The 25,604-nt window shown below is 41.6% G+C and overlaps 2 protein-coding genes across 3 annotated transcripts; both read right to left on the bottom strand.

Moving 5' to 3' along the window:
- Positions 1-4,598: 4,598 nt before the first annotated feature.
- mlec (malectin) lies at positions 4,599-9,626 on the bottom strand. The gene is made up of 6 exons (XM_085367819.1): positions 9,559-9,626; positions 8,952-9,172; positions 8,286-8,464; positions 7,800-7,976; positions 5,010-5,067; positions 4,599-4,890 (listed from the first exon to the last, which is right to left on the bottom strand). Exons 2-6 carry the CDS (start codon positions 9,151-9,153, stop codon positions 4,646-4,648), a joined length of 861 nt encoding a protein of 286 aa, XP_085223945.1. The 5' UTR covers positions 9,154-9,172; positions 9,559-9,626; the 3' UTR covers positions 4,599-4,645.
- Positions 9,627-13,464: 3,838 nt separating this feature from the next.
- Positions 13,465-23,138, bottom strand: cabp1a (calcium binding protein 1a). 2 transcript variants are annotated; one of them, XM_085367820.1, is made up of 8 exons: positions 22,197-22,922; positions 18,837-19,022; positions 15,637-15,667; positions 14,122-14,265; positions 13,913-14,022; positions 13,760-13,834; positions 13,586-13,658; positions 13,465-13,490 (listed from the first exon to the last, which is right to left on the bottom strand). In XM_085367820.1, the coding sequence occupies exons 1-8, from the start codon at positions 22,920-22,922 to the stop codon at positions 13,465-13,467; spliced, it is 1,371 nt and encodes a 456-aa protein (XP_085223946.1). The 2 variants fall into 2 exon arrangements, with proteins under 2 accessions (XP_085223946.1, XP_085223947.1); XM_085367821.1 differs by lacking the exon at positions 18,837-19,022 and having other exon boundaries at positions 22,197-23,138.
- Between the last annotated feature and the right edge of the window lie 2,466 nt (positions 23,139-25,604).

Below are 25,604 nucleotides of genomic sequence, written 5' to 3' on the forward strand. Positions count from 1 at the left end.
AACGCGATGACAAGACATGAAATGACGTGTTAGCTTGATTTAGCACGTTTCCCAGGTGAAAGAAAGGATGAGAGGTAATTATTTTGTACCATGTTAGGACTCTGATGAACAATTTGGATGGAATGACTGAAATTCTTTGGTTCTCTTGTGGGAAAAGAAAAAAAGCAGAGCAGATCTTCATTCCACTGCGGTAGTTAACTACGAGACCAACAACAAAAGGTCTGGAAAGAAGGATGTGAGGACACTGCTTGAAATAAGTTGTGGGTATATGTTTATTACACTTTTCCTGCAAAACTTTTGTGTTTTTTTAGTTGAGGTTAAGAACAGACTTGATATACATTTTAATTCTTCTAACATGTGTCCTGTTCTCCTAAAAAGAGTCCTTCCTGTGGAATGAAAATCTAGCCCTGAAAAGTTTTTTGTACAGAGAAGGAAGAAAAAAAATAAAAGGCTGTTTTGACATAAGCCAACAAAAGAGCCACCTCAAGGCGAATGATGGTAAAGCGCATTTGTATTTAACAATTCAAGGCAACAAAGACACATGCACACGCGCGCGCGCGCACACACACACACACACACACACACACACACACACACACACGACATTTAAAAATACACGAGGCAGTGCAAAATGTCACACCAATAATATATCACGTTTTAAAAAGTCAAACTAAAACAAATCCTGAGGAAAAAAAAAATTTCAAACAAATCCAAGCGTATTATAAAATATCTCCAGGTCAGCCCCGCTCCGATTTAAATTACACCTAACGCAATGGAAGATCCCATATATTCAGAGATAATCTCATTTGTTTAACAGACAGCTCATCTGGCTGCCTGTTAGAATTTTTATACTCCGTACCAATAACCATTTCTCCCCAGAAGAAAAGGCCACAAAGTCATCTTCATAAGAAACAAAACAAGATCAAAAACAAACCCTCACTTAAAACCCCAAATTAAAACCAAAAACATTGTCGTCACACGATAAAAAGTGTGATCTTGTACCTTATATACAAACGCGACTGTGTAGACTTGCAGAGGAGCAGAATATGGTGACTTTGGCGCTGGATTAAATGAACGTCTTGCATCTTTTCAGAGGAAAGAAAGGCGCTTACACAGATTGGTGACAAATGAAATAAAGAAAAAACAAACAAACCCCAAAACAAAAATCAGTCACACACTTGACGACTGCAGCGAGGAGACCTTATTTTCTGCTGTGCTATGGGGCATTTTGATGGGATGGCTTGGGTCCACTTGGCCCCCTGAAGCTGGTGTTATATTTTCCCTGCAAGGGGTGAGAACAAGGCTCCAAGAGGACATTGTGTGCCCCCCCCCCCCTTTTTTTTTTTTTTAAACCATGCAAATTGTACACTATATTATAAATAGTACACTATTTATAATAAAGAACTATAAAAATTTCTTGATGGCTTCTTTGAGCGATGGACGCAAGCTTGCACATGACAAGGGTGGAGAGTCCACACCAAGCTGGGAGCAAGTTGTTGCCCCAAGTGGAGGTGGTTGAGTATCTCCAGGTCTTGTATGTGAGACAGAAGGAAGGAGCAGGTGTATGCTCCAGTGCTCTGTCATGGTGAGGAGAGCGCTGAACTTGAAAGCGAAGCTGTCGATTTACCTGTGGATCACTTATGGCCATGAACTCTAAATAGCAACCAAAAGAAAGACTGAGCAAATACAAGCGGTGGAAATGAGCTTCCTCTGAATGGTGTCTAGGTTCTGCCTTAAAGACTGGATGGCTATTCAGGTCAGCAGAGCTGCTGGATCTCTGCAAAAAAATGAGCCAGTTCAGCTCAATCAGGCATCTGACTTGGACCTGATCTGCGCTCCTGGATGAGGTGTTTCGGTTACGTCCAACTGGGACTAGGCTGGAGTAGACCCCGGACACGCTGGAGAGATTGTGTCTCTCTGTCCTAGGAACACTTGAAGGTAAAGGAGGTGGCTGGGGAGAGAGAGATCTCTGCTTAAGGAGCTGTCCTGGGACCTGGATAAGTGGCAGAAAATGCAGACAGATGGAAGGACTACACATTCTCGATATCCGTGTCATCAAGCGAGCCTAAGTGCCACCATAAAGGCAAAGGTCAACGCAATCAAATGGTCATCTTTGTCCTACAAGAAGAAACAAACAAAAAACAAACAAACAAACCTTCAAACCCGATGGGAGTGACTTGAAGGAGGGTCCAAGTCTAGTCTCACTTCCAATTAAAAAAAATAAAAAATAAACATGCTGAGACTCAGTCAAGGCATTTTGGCATCACCAGCAAAATTCTGAAGATACTAACAATTAACCACTTAGGAAACCCCACCAGGTTTGGCTGCCTTAACCCAACCAAAAATAAAGTGAAAATATGAGTAAACTTCACACTAAAACAACCCAAACATGCTAAAGCTCCCGCATAAGACACCAGTCAGTTTCCTTCGTGACACACTTATCTGGAAACTTCTGGAATCAGTGCCAAGGCACACTGAAACACTGTTGGTTTGTTCTTTCATTTCTCACCAGTCTGTATGAAATAAGAGTAAGATATTACAACATTCAAAAGAAAACACACACACACACACACACACACACACACACACACAACACTACCATAAACTGGCTAAATATTTTCTGGCACCAAATTTTTAAACCACCATCAATCACAATGAGGAGGACTGAGGAGTAAGGAAGCATCCACGACGCCTGAATTATTAATCACTTTTCAAGTACTGCGTATGGCAACAGCAATACTAGTCAGAGAAGGGAGAGGAGGATTGGGTGGATGGGTGGTGAGTACTTAAGACGCATTAGTGAAACAGGCAAAGTTACAAAATCATCCTCAGAGTAGAGCTAAGCACTTAAGGTAAGTAACTAGATACATTAACAGGAGACTTCACAACAACGCCACCAAAACCAAGAAACAAAGCTTCTTTTCAGTCTGCGTGGAAAGCCAACAAGAACATTTTTGTCCAAAAGATCAAAGCGGACGCCGACAACATAGATATGTGAGGGGGGGGGAGGGGGGGGGGGGCGCTCATAGATTTCATTTTGTCCCAATTTGATCAACTCAAAAGACCGAAATATGACCCCACGGGAAATTCACAATGTAACTACTCAAAAATGTACAGGCAACACTGAAACGTTTGACGACAACAGAATGGAAAAAGCTAAGAGAAGAATTGAATAAAGGTTCACACATAACATCCGGTACACAGTTGATTATTATTATTTTTTTTTTAAACTTATATTATTGTTGTGCTTTCTCACCTCTCAGAGGACAAACATCCGATATACAAAGAGTGACTTGGAGAATACATGGCAAGTGTATCGAGGGGGGGTGATTTGTAATCATTTAGAATCCTAATATCAAGAAGTCCTGACCTGTTGTGATAGTTTAACACTTCAGAGTCAACTACTCACATTTGTTTTAAAAACACATTTTGGACAGAGATATAAAATTCAAATTTAAAAAACAAAACAAAAAAAACAACAACAGGCCACCATGTTTGAAGTTTTCTGATAAAATAACAAAAATGACATTCTTTGGTGAAACAAAAAAGACACGCACTAGTGAATGAACAGAAAAAAAAAGGCAGATGTCACAGAAAATACAGCGATGTAACTGACTCAATGAAGCTTTTCACAGCATGAACTTTGCCTCTCACCAAATATGAATATGGCGTCTTTTACTGAAGGAAACTGCTTTTTTTTTTTTTTTTAAAGATTAGATGTGCGACTTATAAAATAAATCCATCCTCGGGATGACCCCCCCCCAAAAAAAACAAACAAACAGACAAACAAAAAAACCGACCAAACAAACTCCAATAGGGTCTTGTAATTTGTTATCACAGATGAGCACATTTTTTGATGCCCCTGATTTAGTATTTGGTGGAACAATACCAAAGATGTTCATCACTGCACACAGACGCATTTCTGAAACCCGACCTACATTTACGTAAAGGCAAGGCGAATTAGACAGCAAGTGAGCCCACCGGTTTGCAAAGGACTTTCTGATATTTCAACATGGCAGGTAGAAGATGGCACGTCAACAAAAAAGGACCAACTAGAACAGAAAGATACGAATATTCCATCTCTGCACTTGTCTCTCAGATGACAACTGCATTTCCATTAACCGTGACCGTGTTTGATTTCTAGTTAGTTCTATTTAATCAAATTCTCAGCAGTACCATTTCCAATTTGAAAGTAACATGTCTGGCCAGATGCTGAGCAGGAGTGCATTCTTTCTACGCCCCGTACAAAGCAATGCTTTTTAGTTTACAAAAACCGTCCCGGACCAAACACTCTTGAGCATCCTTTTAATGCCGAAATGTTTTTTTTTTTTCCCTCCCCAGCCTTTGAAGGACTGGTGTGGAAATGGCTAACACTGTTCAAAAGGGTCAGCAGAGGTGGATGCAAACAAATTCACAGAGAAGCGCACAGCATACACTTCCTGCATCCCCCCCCCAATTCTTACAGCATCTGCGTCGTCTTGCAGTGGGTCTTCCAAAAGTTATTGTCTTCTTTGTGTACTTCCTTGTCCAGCCCTCTCCTGTGTGTATGTTTTACCTGTGCTGCTGTTACCACCCCTCCCCCCCTCATTCTCCTCCTCCCTTCCTTCACAGTCCCGTGTCCGTCTCGTTAGTAGATAGTTTTAGCTCACAGCCGGCAGAGGCAGAACAGTGTTGGGATGAACACCCCAAACGCAACGAGGATGGGAAACATTAGGCTGCTGTTGTCAGCTGCGTATGGGTTTGGTGTTCGGGGGCCTGACTGGACCCTGTGATGGGTACCTTTTGGGGGCTTTTTCTTCCCACCTTCCTCGCCTACTTCACCCTCATCATCGTCGTCGTCATCGTCCTCAGGCTTCTCTAAGCCAGGGTGAGGTTGAAGCTTTGGTACATCTTAAAAGATGTAGAACAAAAGTCAGGGAGAGCTCGCTGGTCCCAGAAAGTCAAAATGCTTTAGTCAACACACTTCACTGTAAAGTGCTGAACAAGTGTTTAACAATCTCAGGACTCACCTTCTAATGTCCCCTTCATCACGTAGAGAGCGCAGATCTTGGGGTTGTCATAATAACCCTGAAACAGCAGATTCAAATGTAAGCAAAACGTGTATCCACATATACTTTCAAAGCTCCCATTTAGTTGTTTGAGTTTCCATATTTGTTTCTCGACTTCCCATTCAGTTTGTGGTGTACATTTAATCCCATTTTGTGTCCAAATGGAGTTCAACTGATTCAGGGAAGGAAATCTTTTTAGACAGGAAAAATGCAAAGAGTGCCAGTGGTCCACAAAAAAAAAAAATGGAAGAAAGAGGTCACTGCAGAAACTTTCCCAAGTATGCCACTTTATACATTTAGCATACAGTTGCATGCCCTACAAACAGGCTACCTGCTGTCATTCAGAGCTTTAAAAGGAATCATAAAGCTGTATTTTTTCCCCTATGGCTGCAGCTCATTGATCAACATTTATTAGTATAAACTGAAAAGTAATAATTATGATGCATGTGTGCGAAAATAAATGGTGACTAGACAATTTCAATTTGGAGTCATTCAGTGAAACTAGTTAAACACATTTGAAATGAGAACACTACATAGAATATTTGTACAGTAACAGAACCCATGACTTAATTTTGGTCATGTTGCCACGTCACTCCAAAACCGCAAATAGCAGTCAATAAGAAGTCACACGCATGTGCGCATTTTATTATTTTATTGATTTATGTATTTTTATATGTGTGTGTAAGTAGTCCTACTTAATTAGGTCAAGTAAATTTGATTTTAATTCATTCATGCTCTTATATCTCAAAAGTCTAAAGTCGAACATGATGGATTATGTGAATGGGAAACACAATACTGCTGCTACACTCACACTGGAGATACTTAACAAAATAAGAATTATTAACTTCTGATAAGGAAATAAATAGCAGGTCACATCAATGAATTAAAATAAATCTCAAAAAGAAAAAACCAACAACAATAAAAACTTACTTGACCTAATTAAGTAGACAGACAGACAGACAGACAGACAGACAGACAGACACACACACTCCATTTTCAAAGGCACTTATTGGGAACCACACTGATAACATCGACTCCACTATTAACAGGAGCATGAAAGAGATTCAAGATATAAAAATATGGTACAAGATGCACGATCTAAACTATTCTAAAGACAATTAGGTTGAAAAGCTTCAAGACACTATGGGGGATAAATGATACCAAGGAAGGCAACAAGGTTTGTGAGTCAGCTGAGACAAGGGCATGCCTCAAAACACAGGGTTCAAGCACTGATGAAATTATTATTATTATTTTTAATCATTACATTAGCATTACATTGTTTAAAGGAAAATAAGATGTTACAATGTTAACCAATCCAACCATTTTGACACCCCCAACTTTCGCAGACATTACCCACAAAACTCTGACCACCTGTGTCGATATGAAAATAGATGCAAGTAAACATCCAATAAATTCACAGGCAGCGCGGTTGTCCTCTACTCAGACAACACCCTGGCCTGAACTAAATAAACCACTTCTAGCAGTGAGAGTCCTGTTTTGCGCTGAATGTTGGAAAGGACAGCTTCAGATAATATCTTGATGTGATTCTCCTGATATTTACCAAAGCTCGTGTGTCAAGATGATCCAGAAATGAATAAACGCAAAATCACTGAAACGAATGTGAAACAGCACGCTACATCTGTGACATGAAAACAGACTGTTCAGAAAGAATGAAAACCACAGATGTGCCACACTCTTAGTAATCCTGTCCTTCCTCCGCTACTAATTTGAATTCACCACCTGCAAGCATCAAAGCAAGTGATGTACACCTAGGTTTAATTTTTAGCTTATTTATAACAATTCATAATCTAACAGGTAGTTGTAGTGATATCAGGGAGGAAAAAAAACAAAACATCATTTAATTTATTTATTTGTTTTTTTTAAGAAGCATGGTAGGGTCTGGGCTTTAGGCTTTTTTCTTCAGGGGCTTTTGAGTTTAACAGGTTCTGTGACTCCACCCATAAACAGCATAAACAGCATCTGCTGTGCCAGTTATTTTCTTCAGTTCCTTGACAATAATAGTAGGAACAGGAAAAAAAAAAAAAGCCACATCAAGTTCACTCTCCCCTAAGAGCCAATAAGATACTGGATGGTTATCAGTCAGTTTCACAGCCCACACACCAACTGGCTATCAAGAGACACTTTCACAAAGGGAGTTCATTATGCAAAGCTTTATGTGTGTCAGGGGTAATGGCACCCATGACACACAAGTAGTTATGCTCATATCTAGATCAAACTGCATTTGAGTTATATTAACATAAAGTGAGTACTACCTTTTCTCCCAACCTCTGACTATTACACATAGCTGCTTGTTGCCATCTTACAATGCTAAAACACTATTAAAGATATAGAAAATAAGAATTAAACACTTAGTTCATCGCTGTTTTTGGACATGTTGGGTTTAAAAAAAGAAAAATAAAGAAAAGTGTTTTAAGCTCAACAATTGACAAATACTTCCAAATACAGCACTCTTATGTAAATGGCCTGCATTACACATTCATGCACTGGTGATGGCAAGCTACATTGTAGCCACAGCTGCCAGGGGGGCCCTTTGACCACCACCAGTTGGCAGACATGGGGTTGCCCAAAGATATTTAGCATGCAGCCAGGAGGCAGCCTGGGATCGAACCACTGACCTTCTGATTAGTGGCTGACCTGCTCTGCCACCTGAGCTACAGCCCCATCCCACACAGTATGTAAACCGTGTGTAAAAATAGCCAAGCTCAGATAATTCAACAAATTAGAACTCACCTTTACAAACTCCACAGTGAGCTTGCCATTGAAAGTGGACACCTCTCCCTGCACGCTCAGCTTGCCCCGTCTAATAGAGAAGGGCACGATCTCATCATGAGCAGTACTGTGTCCTACTCGATCAAATATATCCAGGTCCTTCACCACCACGTGGCCATTTAGACGAACATCAAACACCTGGAAAAACATTCCTGAATCAGTAATGATTAACACCTCATTCTTGTACTGTCACTCACAGACACGTTTAACAGGGAACATTAACAACTCATAAAGTACAAGAAAATGTGGATTAAAGGTGAGGTTATGATGTTCCTTTTACACAGTGGTCATGAGATGGGAAATATACTGGGCCATAACCAATTTAAATGCAACAAAAAATGTTTTTATATAAAAATGCTTCCTGTCCCTTTATTCATTATTCTCACTAAATTAACTTCTTATTAATTAGCAAATCATACCATGAACAGCCTTTTAAAACTGCCTTACCTTTTGCTGTGACTGAGCAAAGTAAACTTCTGCATACTTCATAACCAGTATATACTCTCCTTCTTCACGAATGGGGACGTCATATCCAAAGCTGTCTTCATTGTAGCGCTCTGTCTGGTACAAAATCTGGTCCTCCTGATTGGACCGTAGTATTGGCAGACGCATCCCATAATTAGAGGCTACAAACGGACAACATCATCAGGCTCGGTATGCAATCAGAAGACAAGATCTGCCTAACAGCAAAAGTACTAGAAATGTGCTGCTTTAGTTGACTTGCAGCATATTGCAAAACCCCACAGACCTTCTCTACATTTGATGACATAACAGCACCGTGCGTCAAAAAAGTAACCAACCATGCTGCGTTTTCACCAAGGTTCAATAAGTTCGCCTCAAAAATGGAACCAAAAACTGTTCTCCAGTCACGCTGATCACATCACTACCTGCTTCCTCTACATATTGAGTGGGGCGGGGCTGTAGCCCTCTATGCTGACTCCTCATAAGTTTGGAGCTACTTGCGGAAGCCAGAACACGCAGGGGTTTCTGCAGGAAATGCCAATTTTACCTCCGTGGAGCACCTACCTTCACAATGTCACTCTCACTAGAACATCAGAGGTGAAGCCTAGCGAAGACACGCACGCATCTTAACAGTTAATCACGTTCACTCACCTTTACCAAGTTTCCCTTCCAGTGGGTCCTTTTTGTAGTGAATACCGTGCACATCTACATGCGCGTCGCCCCCGGCATTTACAGCCCAGATAACCCGTTCAGAGAGGCTGGGCCCCCCACCATCTGCCCAGGACTGCTCGGACAGCAGCGACAGCACCGCTGCGACCAGCCCGGCGACGAGCTGCGCCGTGACCCGCTGCATTACCTCACACCGCCTGCTCCTGGACACACAGACAGATATTCAGCGTCGGTATTTCCCCGCATGCGGCATGTAACATTAACTGTACCACATTAGCCAGTGTCAGGAGCTAGCAAGCTCGTCTTGATGACATGAAACATGATATCTTTAAGTTAGCCAGTATGCTAACAGTACCGGCAGTGGCATTTTGCACATACACACGGAAAATGTCAGTCAATTATTAAACAATTATTGTAATTTCACGGTGACAAAGTCACGACATATCACCTCTGTATTCATTGGCCAAAGAATAAAAGACGACGAGAAATTAGCAGTGAATAACGTTGGTTATTTAGCTAGGCTAGCTTGCTAGCTAACCTACCTGTCTAACCAGAAATTCTTGGTGAATGAGAGCCCGGCAAATCTTACCTTCCCCTGCCACAAATATCTCCAACCTGGATTTTTCCAAAGTATAGGCGTGTCTCTGCTTGCCCTGTGAAGCTGAGTGCCTAAAATCTACACTGTGCGATAACTTCACCTAGTGCAGATATTGTTAGTTGCTGCTGACTACAGCCTCCTACACTGACTTTCATTCAATGTGTGCATCCAAATGAACATTTGCTCTGCTGCTAGCTGCAGCTGCTGGCAGTTTGCAGGGGGCGGAGCAACGCTACCTAACTACACTTCAAATGACTGACAAGTACTTCGTCCAATCACTTTACTCCGCCGCTTAAAGGTTTCCCGGACCGTCAAACACATTTTGTATAACACAAACCAATCACACAATTCTTTGTTTAAACACAAAAAACACAGCTATTAATTCACTTTTAGAAGAATATGACAGAAAATTACTTTTTGAGGGCTGGAACAATTATGCACACTTAATAGAAACAGGCAAGACTTGTCGTGCGTCTTTTTTCCACGTCAAGTGAGGGATTTCAGCTTGAAAGCCCCGAGTTTAGCCTTAAAGGCAACATAGCGCAGAAGAGTCTTTAGAAGAGTTTTAGGAAGTGACTATGAGGCATAAAAATATTTTAAAACTTCTAAACTCCAATGAAACTATCATTGTGGACTTCACAGCGTGTGAAGTGCTGTATTTTTCAATACTTGCTTAGGATTAAAGCTTTTTTTTGCCCGTCGGTTTAACCATCAGTCCCTTCAAAAAAGCCGCTCGAGGGAAGGCTGTTAAGAAATCTGACAGCTCTACTCACTCTGTAAAAACAAAGGGGAAAAATATTCAACGCTGTACTTCCAGTATTTTGTTTTTTCTTTTAAATACAATGAACTGAACTATCTAGTCATACAGCATGCAGCACGTGTTCTTTAAGAAGAAGTACCGCCCCCTGTTTTTCCGGTATGGTAGGGTCTCGGCCAATTGGGAAAGTCCAACGCAACGCGCATCCAGGAGAGCCCTCTGCGCGAACACGGGGCACCTGAGATTTGACCAGAAAGAGATGAATGAAGATAGTTGCTATGGCAACGGCCAACCGCCACGGATGACAGGTGTTTTACGACTGCCCTTTTCCCTTTTTAACTTGCTAAATATCCTTTCTTCTTAAAATAAAGCCTAATAAAAAGAAATAGTTTAGTGCAGCTGTTTCTCTGTTTGAACCAGTACTGACTGTAGTGTTACGGCGGCACACGCCTACAGAGACCTAGTGTTTCCACGAAGCACATTGGCTTGTTGCTGCTTTACAGACATTTAGGGCTCGGCTACATCTTTTTCTCCAGAAGACAAATAACCCAGAGGCAGCACGTGATAGTGCAGCTATGTCGTGGGTGTTGCAGTGCCCGCCTCAGTGTTTGGTTGTTTGTGCATGAAAACTTCATCTTGCACTGAAAATGTAGGCAAAGCATTAAAACAGACGTGTTCTTTAACTTTGTTGGTTGCTGCACATATCAGAGTACTCTGAATATGGTCAGTTTCTGAATAGTCTTACCTGTGAATTTTAATAAAGAGATTATAAAAACAAATGTATGTATGTTTGTTTTATGGAAAATTATTAATTTGCATGTAATTGTCAAACATATTCTCAATAACGAAACTGATAAAAGTTCACACAGGAAGAAGGCACAGTTAACCTCACCCACCTTCACCCACCACTCCTTGCATCCTCACTGTTACACCAGAGCATACCTCCAGTTCTCCAGGCTCTGTTGCACCTGTCCCCTCCTCTCACTACAGATCACAATGTCGTCTGCAAACATCATAGTCATAAAGACTGCTGCCTGACCTCATCTATCAGCCTGTCCATCACCACTGCAAACAAGAAGGGGCTCCCTGATTGATCCCTGATGTAATCCCACCCCCTTCTTGAACCTTTCTGTCACACCTACCGCACACCTCACCATTGCCTCACTCTGCTACTCCTCACTTCCTCATGCAGTACCACAGTTCCTCTCTTAGTACCCTGTCATATGCTTTTTCTAGAACCGTAGATGACATTTGATGATTGTACAATAATATCAAAACATACCCAGCTAGCAGACTCACAGACATGCCCAGTACAGTATAACAGTCTTGAGCTACCTCTTTGGTTTTAAGCAAGCCTTATTGGAAACACCTTCCGTTTTTAGCATGAAAATGATCCCCAAAACACTGTCAATGCACTAAAAGCATGTCTAGATAGAAAAACACACAATGTTACATTATCAGTCATGGATTAGGCCTCCCCAGAGCCTGGACCTCAACGTTACAGAAACATCTTGAATGGAACAAAAGGCAGAAACATCCAAAGAAGAGCATTGAATGTCCTCCAAAAAGCTTGGAGAACTATTCCTGAAGACAACTTTAAGAAATTACAAGAAAACTTGGCAGAGGGAGTTCAGGCTGTGTTAAAGAACAACATTTGGTCTCACCAAATGTTGACTTTCAAGCTCTTCAGAACTGCACAAGCTCTGTTTTTGTCTTTTATACCGACTGCATTCCCACGCATGTTTGCACATATTTAAATAAACCGCTGCATCTGTTTGCCGCGTTCCTAGCAAAATATAAAGAAATCAGGGTTGGCTTGTGATTTTTGAATACTGCTATATGAATGACAAATATTATAAGGAGGGCGGAGATTTGTCCTCAGGACATGCAGTAACAGCAGTCTCACAATCATTCTTAAAATGAATGCATTATAGAAAAACAAACAAAAGGTCCACACTGAAATAATCTGTTGTCATGTTTTCATTTTGATCGAAATATCAAACTAAAGACAGCAACACATTTTCCTTGGCAACATCACCACAATAAAAGGGGCTCAAATGTAAACACCTTTTATTCTTCTACAGTTAACTTGGCGGCTATTTTGTTTACTTTGTTAGACAGGAATGCAAATGTGCATACTGAATGTAATAAATGTCTTTGGCATGCATAGAATTTTCTTTTGACAGCACTGACATGTGGAGCATTACCACAAATACAATCATTGAGACACCGACAGACAGTACATTTACAACGTTATCACATCCACTGTAAATACGCTTCATATACGTTATTTCTACTGTGTAATCCCAGACAGGGCAAGGTGTTTCTTAAAAGAGAAAAACAATCTTGACATTGGCAGGATAGTGTCAGTTTGGCTCCACGGATTTAAAAGCTGTGCATCTTGTTCTTCTATAAATATTTCATCTGCCCTTCATCCCAGACAAGTGAATAACATACATGAAAAGTATTTATATTCAGCAGCTCATTATCATCAGTCTACTGAACTGCATGTCACACAGTGGTGCATTTTATCAGACTTTAACTGGCACAGTGAAAAACCACAGATGGTCACACAGTTAGGATACACAGTTAGGACATTGCCACCACATGGTTTCCTCGGTGGAGCACCAATGTCACACAAAGGTCGTTCTGGTTACAGTTTCTAATATAACACATACTGGGTGAATATATAGTGGAATTTTCAACAGTACAGTGACCTTTAACATCTTTTCTACAAACATTCGGCCTCTCATTCTGACGCCGTTGTACATCAAAGGTGACATTTTGTGAGACGCGTAATTAGACCACGTAAAGACTAAGACACCAGCGATTTATCCACAGAGGAAGTTATTAGTGTTAATTAAAGTGCAAAAAAAAAACAACCCAAACATAAATTAGGTAATCATCAGCTAGGCTACAGCGAATTCTGCCTCAGTTGAACTGGAGACTTTTCAGGAAGAACACTTATTGACTGAAAGCGTGAGGTGACGCCTTCACTCCGTAACATTCAAAGTAGTTTTATTTTCCAGTGTCATTCAGAGTTGGATGGCTCAGAAGTTCTCAGTATGTCGTCTTGTTGTAGTTAGTCTAGTGTAGAGAAGGACGTAGCTTCACATTCAGGACCGATCATTTTAATGATCTCAGCGAGACATCATCCGTACAAACTCTGAAAGGAGAGAAGAAAGAGCACGAAACTGCAACTGCAGCTCAGCCACACTCTACGCTACACCTTAAACAGGTTGTCTGAAAAGGACGTTTTACCTTCAAAGTCGACAAGTCCGTCCCCATTCAAGTCCACATCCCTTAGGATGTCTTCTACTTCCTTCAGACCAACCTGAAAAACCAAAACCAAACAGGATGGTAGCAGTGAGTAAAGCACAACAAAAAACGTCTATTTCATTAACGATAACTCTCTCGCTCTGAGCTGAACCTTACTTGTTGTCCCAACAGTTTTCTCATTGCGTCTCTGAGCTCCGACGTGCTTATGGCACCATCTCCATTAGTGTCGAACTGAAAACAACAAGCCGAGGTTCAGTATTGAAAACAGAAAAGTAGCTAATAAAACCACTTGAATCCAGACAGTCTCACCTCCCTAAATGCGTCTTTTAGCTCCTTTATTCCAATCATGTCCGCAGTTTCGGCGAGGAGTTTTGGGCCCATCAGCTCTACGAAATCCTCAAAATCAACATGACCTCCCACTTAAAAAAAAGAGAGGATTTAGTACAAATTTCAAACCTCAAAAGACACAGAGGATATAGTTATATGTGTGATGTGTATAGATGACTGCTTGTCCTTACAGTTCATGTTGATCTGTTGGCTTAGTTCTATCAGCTCCATTTCAGTTGGCATGTATCCCATGGTCCTCATGCAGTTTCCGAGATCTTTGCAGCTGATGAAACCGTCCTTGTCTTTGTCAAACTCTTTGAAAGCATCTCGGAGCTCTGTTATAAAAATAGTAACAGAAATCGTATTAGTAATTGAATTATATTGATCCCTAGATGGTATATATAAAAGATGGCTGTAAATGTACAAGTATAGAGCAAGTGGAAGGGCAAAATTGCCTTAATTATCCATTCTTACAAATGACCAGAACGGGGTGACTAATTTGATTGCACTTGATTTATGACCCCAGTAAACATGTTCCTTTTTTCAAAAATCCTAGTTTTGGGTCTCATTTATTACGCCAGGATGTTCATTTAGTAAATTGTTGTCTCATTAGAAATTAGATAATAGCTAATAAATCAAAGTACGATGTGGCGTGTTCTTGTTTTTGCTCAAAAACACCAGTCGCTCCTCACATATGGTTCAAAAAAGCAAATAATAATAATAGTCAAAATATTGAACTCAGAGCATGAATACAGTTCCCCCTGCCATCCTCAGAATCAGGTTAAAGTTCTGCCAAAACGAAGAAGAAGCGAACATGATCCAGAACACGTCTCTCTACTTTTAGCTACAACTCATTTTCACTGACTGAGGCAAAGTATGAGACAAATCAAAATTTATAATCCTTTTTGGAAAACATGGATGCTGCATCCTCTGGACTGAAGAAGTCGGGGACCATCCAGCTTGTTATCAGCACCCAGTTTAAAAGCCTGCATCTCTGACGGTATGCAGGAGCCTATAGAATTTGCAACTTGCACACCTGGAAGCGCACTGTCAATGCTGAAAGGTATATATGAGTTTTAGATCAGCAAATGGTCCAGGCATCATCTGAATGGGATGACCTCACATATTTAAAAAATATTGGAAACATTGCAAAAGGGAAAATATGACGAAGAAGAGCCAGGACTGTTTAGCAGCTAGAATCACATATCAGACAAGAATGGGACAACATTCCTTTCCCAAAGGTCCAGCAGCTGGTCTCCTCACTTCGCAGACATTTACAGTGTTGTTAAAAGTAGAGGGGATGCGACATAGTGATAAACATGGCATTGTCCCAACTTTTTTGAGATGTGTTGCTGCTATTAAATTTAAAATGAGTTCATATTTTTTCTTAAAATTATCCATTTCCTCAGTTTAAACATTTGACATGTTTTCCATGTTCTGTTGTGAATATAATATTTGTTTATTAGATGTGCATTTTGTTTTTATTTACATTTTTGCACAGCGGACTGGGGTTGTAGCGTCTGTGCATTGATCTGTACTCTAGCCCTTTCATTTGCACGTTGTTTCCATTTACAAATCCTGGTAATTTTAGACTTATGTTATGAAGGATTTGAATAATTTGTTTCATCTTTTCACTCTCTGTTTTGTTTATCTTAATGGCCTCAGCAAAGAAAGAAAGTGACAGCATTAAGCAAAGGGAAACTTACCATCCATCTCTTCTGGCCTCAGCTCTCTGTCCTGTTGAGAAAAAACAGCACAAAATCAAAATTACAATCCGCGAAGAAAACATTCATCATCATCATCATCATCATATCAAATATTCTTCTGCATATGTGCTCTATGTAGACATACTGATGACAATGCTGTGACTTGAGTGACGCCTGACTCTAAATCAGCAGTATTTTCCATAACAGTCCGCAGACGCCAAGTAAACTTCAGCTAAAGTAAAGATGTAAGAGCAGATTGGAAACGATCTCATGTCGTGATGACCAAACTTCTGGCATAAATAGGCCAATTCCTATAAAGCATAGCTGGGAATAAAGACTCTGGAGATCATAGAAGAATGTGACTGTTTCTATTTTTTTCCTGCTTGCTTACAATGGCTTACAATGGCTTACAATAAGTGCAACCTTTAAAGGACAGAGAAAGAGGCAGACATGTCCCAGAGTCCTCAGGGGTTAACAGCAGGAGTCGTGTGAAGTCTAAACACAACACTGAGGGCTGACATTGGGCCCGAAGAGCTCTCAGATGGGAAAAAACTGACATAGAAAACAAAGAAGAAATATGAGCCCAGAGGACCAGCCAACCCAACATGAATGCACGTGCAGTCCACGAGCAAAGCCTGTGTCAATCAGTCACTGCTAATACATCAACCATTATCGGTTATCCAATATACTTATGCTACAGAAAAAGCTGAACGTCTTTGCAGCGCAACACATCAGAGCAAAACGTTTCAAAGACGCTTGTTTGTTTTATGCAAATCACCATTGCGATCAGTCACCACAGTGCAGACAGGAAAATACATGAGCTGTGGATTTTGTGTGTTCTTACAGGAATAGGTTGACATTTAAGGCAATAAAAACTTTTTGCCTTTCTTGCCAAGAGATAAATTACAATGACATCATTCTCAAGTCTGTGTGATAAATATGTTGACTCAGGGGGGAAACAGCTAGCCTCAATCTGTCTGAAAGTAGCAAAATCCACCTATCACCCTCTAAAACTCACAAACTAACATATCACACCCTTTTCTTTACAGTGTGTTGAAGTGCACTTGCTGCTCTAGCAATAGTATAGCAAATAACCTCTCTAAAAGGGGACCTATTATGTTTATTCCAGCTCTATATGTTTGTTGGACTCAGCTGGAGTGGTTGTGAATAATTCAGTTAAAAAAAAAACCTTGTTTATCTCAGAAAAAGAGTTTTTACAGCAGTCTGAAGCCTGAGGTTTTAGCCACAAGGATTACTTCTACACACACCGTTCAACACCTTGTTAACACAGACATCTAATCAGCCAACCACAAGGTTGTTTGTACCAGAGGTTGATCTGGGTATTTTAGAAACAGCTGATCTGCTGGGATTTTCCCCACACAACTGTGTTTTATGTGGTTCGCTTTATAGATACTGGTCTGAAAAAGAGAAAATATGCAGTAAGCCGTAGTTCACTGGATGAAAACACCTTATTGATTACACAGGCCAGAGGAGAATCCCCAGACTGCTTCAAGCTGATAGGAAGGCGACAAAAACTCAAATAAAAACTTGTTATAACCAAGCTATGCAGAAGAGCATCTCTGAATGCACATGTAGAAGACCACACTGGGGGCCACTCAGGTCAGCTTAGAACAGGAAACTGAGGGTACAGTTTACACAGACTCACCAAAATTGTGCAACAGAAGACTGGAAAAACCGTGCCTGACATGACGGGCCATGATTTCTGCTGTGAAATTTAGATAGTAAGATCAGAATTTGGCCTAAACAACATGGATGAAAGCATGGATCCATCCTATGTTGTATTAAAGGTTCAGGCTGGTGGTGTAATGGTGGAAGGAATTTGAATATATTAATGTATTTTCTTGGCTCACTTTTGGGTCCTTTGGGACCAAATGAGCATATAATCACCACAGCCTACCTGAGTATTGCACATTGTGCCCATTTTCTGATGGCTGCTTCCAGCAGGTAACACACCATACCAAAAAGCTCAAATCATGTCAAACTGGTTTATTGAACATGAACATGAGTTTACTGTAGTCAGATAGCCTCCTCAGACACCAGATAGCAATCCATAAGAGCACTATTAGGATGTGGAGAAACAGGAGACTCTCATCACGGATGTGCGACTGACAAATCTTCAGCAACTGTGTGATGTTCTCATCTTAATATGGATCAAAATCTCTGACTTCCCCACACCTTGATGAATCTGTGCCATAAAGAATTAAATCAGTTCTGACTCAAAAGTGAGTCCAACTTGAACTAGCAATGTCTACACTACATATACACATTATCCATCTATTTTCTTCTGCTCATCAAATTCAGAGTTGTAGGGGCTGAGGCTCATCCCAGCTGTCACAGGGCAAGAGGCAGGATACACCCTAACCCTGGACGGATTGGCAGACTGCTGCAAGAATAACACATAGAGATAAACAACCAATTACATCTACAGTCACTTTAGAATCAACAATTAACTGAACCTCATTCATGCTTTTGGACTGTGGGAGAAAGCTAGAGTACCTAGAGAAAACATACAAACTCCACACAGAAAGACCCCAAGCTGGATTCAAACCCACAACCCTCTTTTTATGAGGTAACAGCGCCAGCCACCATGCCACCTCTATACACTATACTGCAAAAATGGAAAAGCATAATAGGCCCCCCTTAAAACCACAACATGCCCCCCTTTTAATACTTTTTTATATGGATCGAGTAAACAAGCTGCAGCACGTTAATTAATGGAAGCTTAAGCAGTGCTGGGAGGCGTATGCTGTTATCTTTGGACAGGAACAGGCTTGATGTTTGCCCTTCTTTTTAAATCTTGGCACTAAGCTAACTAATCCAGCTCCAGCTACACATTAACCTGACAAGCGGAGCAGTATGTCAGAATGCTGCTGTAATATTTTGTGCACTCACTGCACAAACATGCAGATTTTTGATGTTAAAGCGAGAACAAGAGAGACAGAGAAAAGGTGTGTCTGCATTGCTACAGCTGGTTGTCCACGTGTGACACATGTTTGGACTGTTGTTGGGTTACATGCATTGCATTTAATCTTTCTGACCTTCTTCTTCACCAGTGAATTCCAAGCTTATAGCTGAAAATGATGTACAATTAAGTTGCAGCTTCTTTAATAATTGCAGAAATGACAGCTTCTCTGACAGGAAGGAGTCATTAAAGAGAATTTTTGTCCAGACTTACGTACAGCCTGCCTGCACTTTGCCATGCCTTTACTCAGGAAGACACAGGATTGTCCCAGTATGTTGCTCACGAGAACGCAGTTTTGTGTCACCGAAACAATGGAGTCCTGATAAGACCCAAGATACCCAGACTGGCCCATCTCCTCACAGGACAGCACCACTCTGACTCTCCGCTCAGCATCCTGGAGCATCTTTCCAGAGGGGTGCAGAGACACAGCAGAATGGAACAAAGATACAAGTTGAGAGGGGAATCGTGAGCTCTTATGAGAAAGTCACTATAGACCTCCTGTATACTTTGAGGGATGACACAGCTGAGCTTTGCAGAGTAGAATAATACTATCTAAGAATTATATATCAGTGCCTGTGTGTGTGTGTGTGTGTGTGTGTGGTGGTGGTGGTGGGGTGCAAGTGTGTATACAATAGAAACAATGTGGAAAATATGAAGACACGACTGAAAGGTAAATACATCAATAAACCAGCATGCTGCCAACTTTCCACTCATCGTTCATAACAGTTTACTCGCCACATTTTACGGACTGGCACCTCACACCTATACAGTGTCACTGGAACAGTAAACACACACACAGAAGCAGAGAAAAGGCAAGTGAAAGCACCGGGGAAGAGGTTACACATATACTGATCACAGACAGACATCACAACATCATGTCTTCTACAGGAAAGCAGTTCTGGATGGTAACAAAGATCTGCAAGTTTCTGAAACCATCAACCTGACTTGAGTTTAACAAACTATACTCCAGAGCAAGGTTACAAAGCAGTGCAGTGCACGCACATCTGCAGAATTAAACATCAAACTCTGTTCTTTTTTCTTTCTTTTGTTTTTTCTGTGTGTGTGTGTGTGTGTGTGTGTGTGTGTGTGTGTGTGTGTGTGTGTGTGTGTGTGTGTGTGTGTGTGTGTGGAGGAGGGGGGCTAAAAATGAGTATTCATCTAATTAATAATTAGGTGCATGCTTCTTGCACTACCATGAGCATTTGCAATAAAATAAACAGAAACAACTGCAGAAAACTATGCACCACCTATGCAGCAGTACAGTCTGCTTCCAAGTTGCAAGTGCTACTGTAGCTAGTACAAGAGCTATGAAGGAAGCTGAGAAAGGCAGAGTGCAGCAGCACGGGCTTACCGTTCTCAGAGGCCAGTCTAAGCAGTTTCCCATACCAAAGGAAAGAAGAGGCACCGAAAAGGACCATGTGGGCCTTCTCTCCGTTAAGCTTGCACTCTGGGTTCTGAGAGGAGTGTAAACTCTGGTTTCAACAAGACCCATGAAGCCTGGGCTTCTAACCTGTTCCTACAGCCGAATGAGAAACTGTGAAGGATGCTGTTCTGGACTGTGGAGTGTAGCAAAAGCAAGACCAGCAATGATATGGAAAGAGTGAGAGAGAGTTGTGGGGGTAGGGGTAGAACATAAACGAGGGCGGGAAGTGGATGGACCAAAGAAGGAAACAGAATTATGCAAGGAAAAGAAGACATGTGAGCAATATTTCACCTGACTGTCACACTAACCAGACTACTATAAACAGCACGGACAGCTCCAAACAGATTAACAGACCTCCAAACACGAGAATAAATGAGAGAAATGGCGTAAACTTTCCTACAGCAAAACACAACAAAGCATTAACAAATGTAAAGTAAACCTTTACGTCATGGGTTGCATGCACTCTGGGAGGGTTTTGGAAAATCTGTAGCAGGCAAGTTTGGAGGAACATTCTGTGATGACCTATTTACAGCTTTGTTTTCCTCCTTGGATGAACTCTCACTCCAGAACAGTTTGTCAATGTCCAGCCTTCAGATTACATTTGAATTCATTTATGGCCTTTTTATATTTTATGAATTTTGATTTTTTTTTTCTTTCTCTGCCTTCCACCCACTCACCCACCCACACACACACCCACACATCATCCTTTGCCCTCTGCAGGCTAGAGGAAGGTCATGCTGACCTACAGCAGCCACATGGAAGAGACACATATAGAAAGACTGTGAGTGGCAGGAATACTGTCAACATGTAGTCCAGCCATTGCAGTTAAATGTATATCTACATGTGTAAGTGCTCATTTTCATGTGTGTTTCTCTTCTGTGCTGCAATCAGTGCAATGTAAATCCTGCTTACTTTGTATGTACTACCAGAGGCACCATGCGTTGGTATTGCTCAAACCATGCGTTACAGCATCATTGCTTCTGTAGCTGTCTCATCAAAGCCCCCTTTCAGGTCATGCTAATGTTTTCATAGAACTGCTCACAGACTGACTCACGGGTTATTTGTAGAAATGGCTTTTGTACTACAAAGCAATAGAAAATGTTTCTCTGGAAGCCACAAAGGTTGATCTCCATGTTCCGGTGCTGAGCTTATTTTACGACTGAGATCGGCCTATTTTGGCAACGTATGTAAATCACTCCCTGATTCATAATCTGACTAAAACCCAAACACTATAAAAGCAGCAAATAAACTCTTGGCCTTTGTGGAAGAGAAAGAAGAGGAAAATGTCCTCAGTAAACATCATTACCAGCAGTTTAAGCAGCAAGCTGGAGCTTAGTTCGGATTTTTCAGTGTAAAATGAAACCTGGCTGCTTTTATACATACCCCCCCCCCCCAACACACACACACACACACACACACACACACACACACACACACACACACACACACACACACACACACACACCAAAATGAGCACTGATAAAAATCCAAGCACATTAGGCTGAACTCCTTTCTTCTGTATAAATAGATTTGTCGCCCAAAATAGAAGCCCCCTCATCATCAGCAGGAACATCAATTTTATTTCCTTCAGTCACAAAACAGAAAACGCAGCAGTGTGCCTGACAGACTGATGCTGGAACATGAATGAGTTCCCTCCCCCCTATTTTTTCCTTTGAACAAATACACATTAACACATGTGAGATTTTCACCTCTCTGATGTTGGACCATACAGGACTGAGCAAACCTGTAGGAGGAAGAACTGTAAAATTATATAAGAAATGAGATGTTTAGATGAAGCTTTTTCTTGTACGTCCAGCAGTGTCAGTGTTTGCTGACAGCATCACAGGACACACACAGGACTCAAGGGAAGCCACATGTACACTTCACTGCTTCATATCTGTGTGCACCTCATGCATAAAAATATACTAACAACAAGGCGGCCTTCAGCAGAGAAGCCTCAGAAATCAATGCAGATATAGTCTTTTTTAAAAAAAAGGTTTCTAGTAGGGTTAAAAAAAAGAATAATCATTTTCATACAGGTTATGGAAATGGGGTGTCACTGTCACAGCGTGTAAAATGACATTTACCCAGCTGTTGTGTTCTAACTGAGACCACACTACTGCTTTAATTCTCCCGTATATTTCAGGGCCTTACCTGCCCAAAGAGTGAATTGAGGATGGTGCGTAAATTAATATCTGATGCAGAAGAAGCAGCGCTGGACCTCCGAGAGCGACGAGAAGACCTGCTGGACAGCGGGACCAGGGAGTAAGAGGACGGGGATGGACTGCTGACCTGACCGCCGCTGTTGGCCGCACTGGCCCCGTTGCGGTCCCTCGGCTCGCAGAGGGGAACCCTGTCGTCATTGCTGTCCGACAGAGAGGGCACCCTGGGGACCGCGCGGGAGTGCGTGTGACAGCGACGGGGAAGCTCCGGTTCGTCCGGTCCCGCTGCTGCCGGACGCTCGTCTCGGTTGTGCTTCCTGCGGTGGTGGTGACGGTGTTTTGATGTCCTGGAGCGCTCCCTCACACTTCGGCCTGCATCTCCGTTCGGCTCCGGCGGAGCGGAAACTTGGCTGTGAGGAGCATGTGACTTGCACTTGCCCCGAGTGGCTGCATTATTACTACTGTCCTGGCTGCCGACGAGGGAGGGATGGCACAGGGGTCTCCGGGCACTGACGTCGCACTCGGCCGACCAGAAGGATTCCTCGGCTTTGCTGCTGCTGCTCAGAAGCGCGGCGGGACGCTGGTTGTGATGCTGATGGTGGTGCTGACTTCTCTGGCTTTCTGCCGTGTGCTCTGGGAGGTGTGTCGGTCTCCTCGCGGCCGAAGACGATTTCAGTAAGGAGGTCGTGGAATCAGATTTTGGAAAGGGGGTGCTCATCGCGGCGAATCTGGTCCGGTCTCTGTGTGCGGGCTGCTCATCGACACCATTTGCCGTTTTCTCTCCATTGTCGACACATATTCTCCCGCAGAGCCCGCTCGCTTCAAGTTGAGCTACCACCTGATTGCTGTGCGGCAGCGGTGCCGGAGCGCGCACAGACAGTGGAATAGAGGCTGCAGAGCGCGTCACCTTCTCATTGATGTGAATGTCTGTTTGTGTGACATCGGCTGTGATGTAGGTGAGGATGGTAGTATCCCAAGACAACACGGTGCTCTAGTTTTCAGTGAGAAAATAACAGATACTAATCTGCTCCTTAAATTTGAATTCAAAGACTCTAAAAAAAATAACGTGAACCACAACAGGTGGAGAATAAATATCACAGGAGCTTTAATTAATGACAGAACTACGCATTTGGATAATATTTACCTAAAACTGAGAAAGTGGCTATTCTGCACCATCAGGGGCGTGGCTAGAGCGGGTGTGGTTCAAATTTGTTTTTGGCCAGCATCCTCGAAAATTATGTAATGGTCAAGGTGGTGGGAGGGGGTGTCGGGATCTGGATCCACCTCGTCCTAAATATAAAACTTTAAACCCTATAAAAAGTTATGTTGCTAATGTTTTATTAATGTAAACTGCCCAAACAAACAATCAACAGAGGAAGAAGGAATAAAAAGAAAGCATTATTATGCACCGTAAGCTCTTATGTAAAACAAGACTATTCAAGTTTTGAAAATTGAACTCCCCCGCACATGTCTCACAGTGGTTTGCGCCGTTTTCTAACTGTTTTACTCTGAAAAGTTGAGTGTTAGACAAAGGAAGTGTGAGACCCTACACTTTCTGCCACATAGGCAGATAAACATATTTACACATTTCGATATGGATTTGGATTGTCTTCCTGTTGCGTCATTGTGACCACCAAAAGGAACTCATTGCAATAAAGTAGCATTTTTATAGCATTGTTCTAGAGTTACTGACCAATCACAGGAGTTTGGACTGCAAGCCAGATTTAACCTCACTGATACAATGTTATATACTATATAAACTTTAGGTACTTTGTTTATCTCATTATGGGAAAAGCATGGACTGTGGGAGGAAGCAGATTACCCACAGGAAACTCATGGAGGAAGAACATGCAAACTTCACAGAGAGAGGCCCCAGCCAGGTCTCAAACCAGGAACTTCAGTGCAGTGAGTGACAGTAGCTGGCAGGGGTTAGCACACTTTACTCACAGCAAGACGGGAAGGTTCCTGGTTTGAATTATAAGATTTTTTTGTATGTTTTTGCACTTACCTGCTTATTATTGAATTTTTCTTTGACTCAGTGACATCAGTGCAGTGCATATATCTTTTATCCACTGATAATCCTTGTTTGTATATATGTTGCTTACATTTCAATAACTATATAATCTTAAAGGTGGTCTAACCTTCCACCAACATCAACTATTACTGCACAGACTACTATGACAATGTTGTGCCTATGAAGGGTGCAGCTTAGACAACCACTGTGTTTCCTGTTCTGTGGCATTGGCATCAGGCCTTGAACAATCAGAGCTATAAAGCCCACGTATGGAAACACGAATGAAACTTTAGAGAGGTACTACAAATACAAACCACACTGATCTACCGTGTTGTGCAAAAGTCTTGAGCTATCACTCATTTCTTTATATTTTGCCAGGAGAAGGGGAAATAGATGTAGTATTTAATTGAAACGTGTGCAAATATACATATAAATACAGTATATAAGGCAAAAATAGGATTTGTACAATTCTAACAAGCTTGAAAGTCAGTATTTGGTATGACCGCCTTTATTTGTTAACTCAGCCTGAACTCTCTTCTTGTCATGTCTTTAGGTGGTCTTCAAGAAAATACATGGGAAATCGGAAGAAATTGTGTTTTTGTGACAGACTGCTAGTAATAAAGTGGCTGTTTGCTAAGCTGTCTGTTATCTACTTGAGTTATGTGCCTCTCTGGTCAGAAACAAGCACTGTACTGAATATGAGTGAAAAAGCAGCCAATGTCCAAAGAAAAACTTTGAATGACCTTCAGAAAGCCTGGACCACTTTAAAAATTACACAAAAGTTTGACTGCTTAGAAACAAAATATAGACATGAGAGATGGCTCAAGACTTTTGGACAGCACTGTATAGGAGACACACAATTTTTTTTCATTTGAAATTTTTGCATTGTGGCACAGTGTTTCTGACTTGACATCATATACAAGTAACAAGTTTGAAAGGAAATAACTGTCACAAGCAGAAACCGGAGCAGTGACAACATTGTTGCACTGGTATGCCTCCTTGTGCCAAAAGTATAAAACTGCATCTAGATGACAACAGGGAACAAACTCTTGCTTTATGTTGTGCAAGTAAAAAACCATAAGACTTTATCCTTCACACAAGTTTTCTCTAGCAAATTGAAGCCTACCTCCGACTCACATCTGTAACTCCTGCGTGCAAGTGAGAATTCAGACACCAGCTGGTTAAATAAGATACTCGACCATTTATTAAATGTACAGAAATACTGTTCAAAATTCACACAAGAAGGTGTCAAACAACAAATCCTCAGTCCAAATGTAAACAAAACGGTTGCCCCATCATCATGTAGAAAGCTTTAGGAATGACAGTTTTCATTCTCTAAGATGGATTAACAGCGCTCATGATTCGAACCCAATCACTGACAGCTGA

This window comes from Diplotaxodon limnothrissa, linkage group LG12, assembly GCF_057381915.1.
Source record: "Diplotaxodon limnothrissa isolate DT_005_m linkage group LG12, D_limnothrissa_male_GT1.1, whole genome shotgun sequence".
Classification (NCBI taxonomy): domain Eukaryota; kingdom Metazoa; phylum Chordata; class Actinopteri; order Cichliformes; family Cichlidae; genus Diplotaxodon; species Diplotaxodon limnothrissa.

Excerpts from the sequence above, each read along its gene's own strand:
- mlec (XM_085367819.1), bottom strand. The coding sequence starts at position 9,153 with ATGCAGCGGGTCACGGCGCAGCTCGTCGCCGGGCTGGTCGCAGCGGTG. Across the intron at positions 7,977-8,285 it reads TTGCTCAGTCACAGCAAAAG|GTGTTTGATGTTCGTCTAAA; the intron begins GTAAGGCAGTTT and ends ATGTTTTTCCAG. Across the intron at positions 4,891-5,009 it reads GATGAAGGGGACATTAGAAG|ATGTACCAAAGCTTCAACCT; the intron begins GTGAGTCCTGAG and ends ACATCTTTTAAG.
- cabp1a (XM_085367820.1), bottom strand. The coding sequence starts at position 22,922 with ATGAGCACCCCCTTTCCAAAATCTGATTCCACGACCTCCTTACTGAAA. Across the intron at positions 19,023-22,196 it reads TCAATTCACTCTTTGGGCAG|ATGCTCCAGGATGCTGAGCG; the intron begins GTAAGGCCCTGA and ends CCCTCTGGAAAG. Across the intron at positions 15,668-18,836 it reads TGGCAAAGTGCAGGCAGGCT|GACAGAGAGCTGAGGCCAGA; the intron begins GTACGTAAGTCT and ends TTTTCTCAACAG.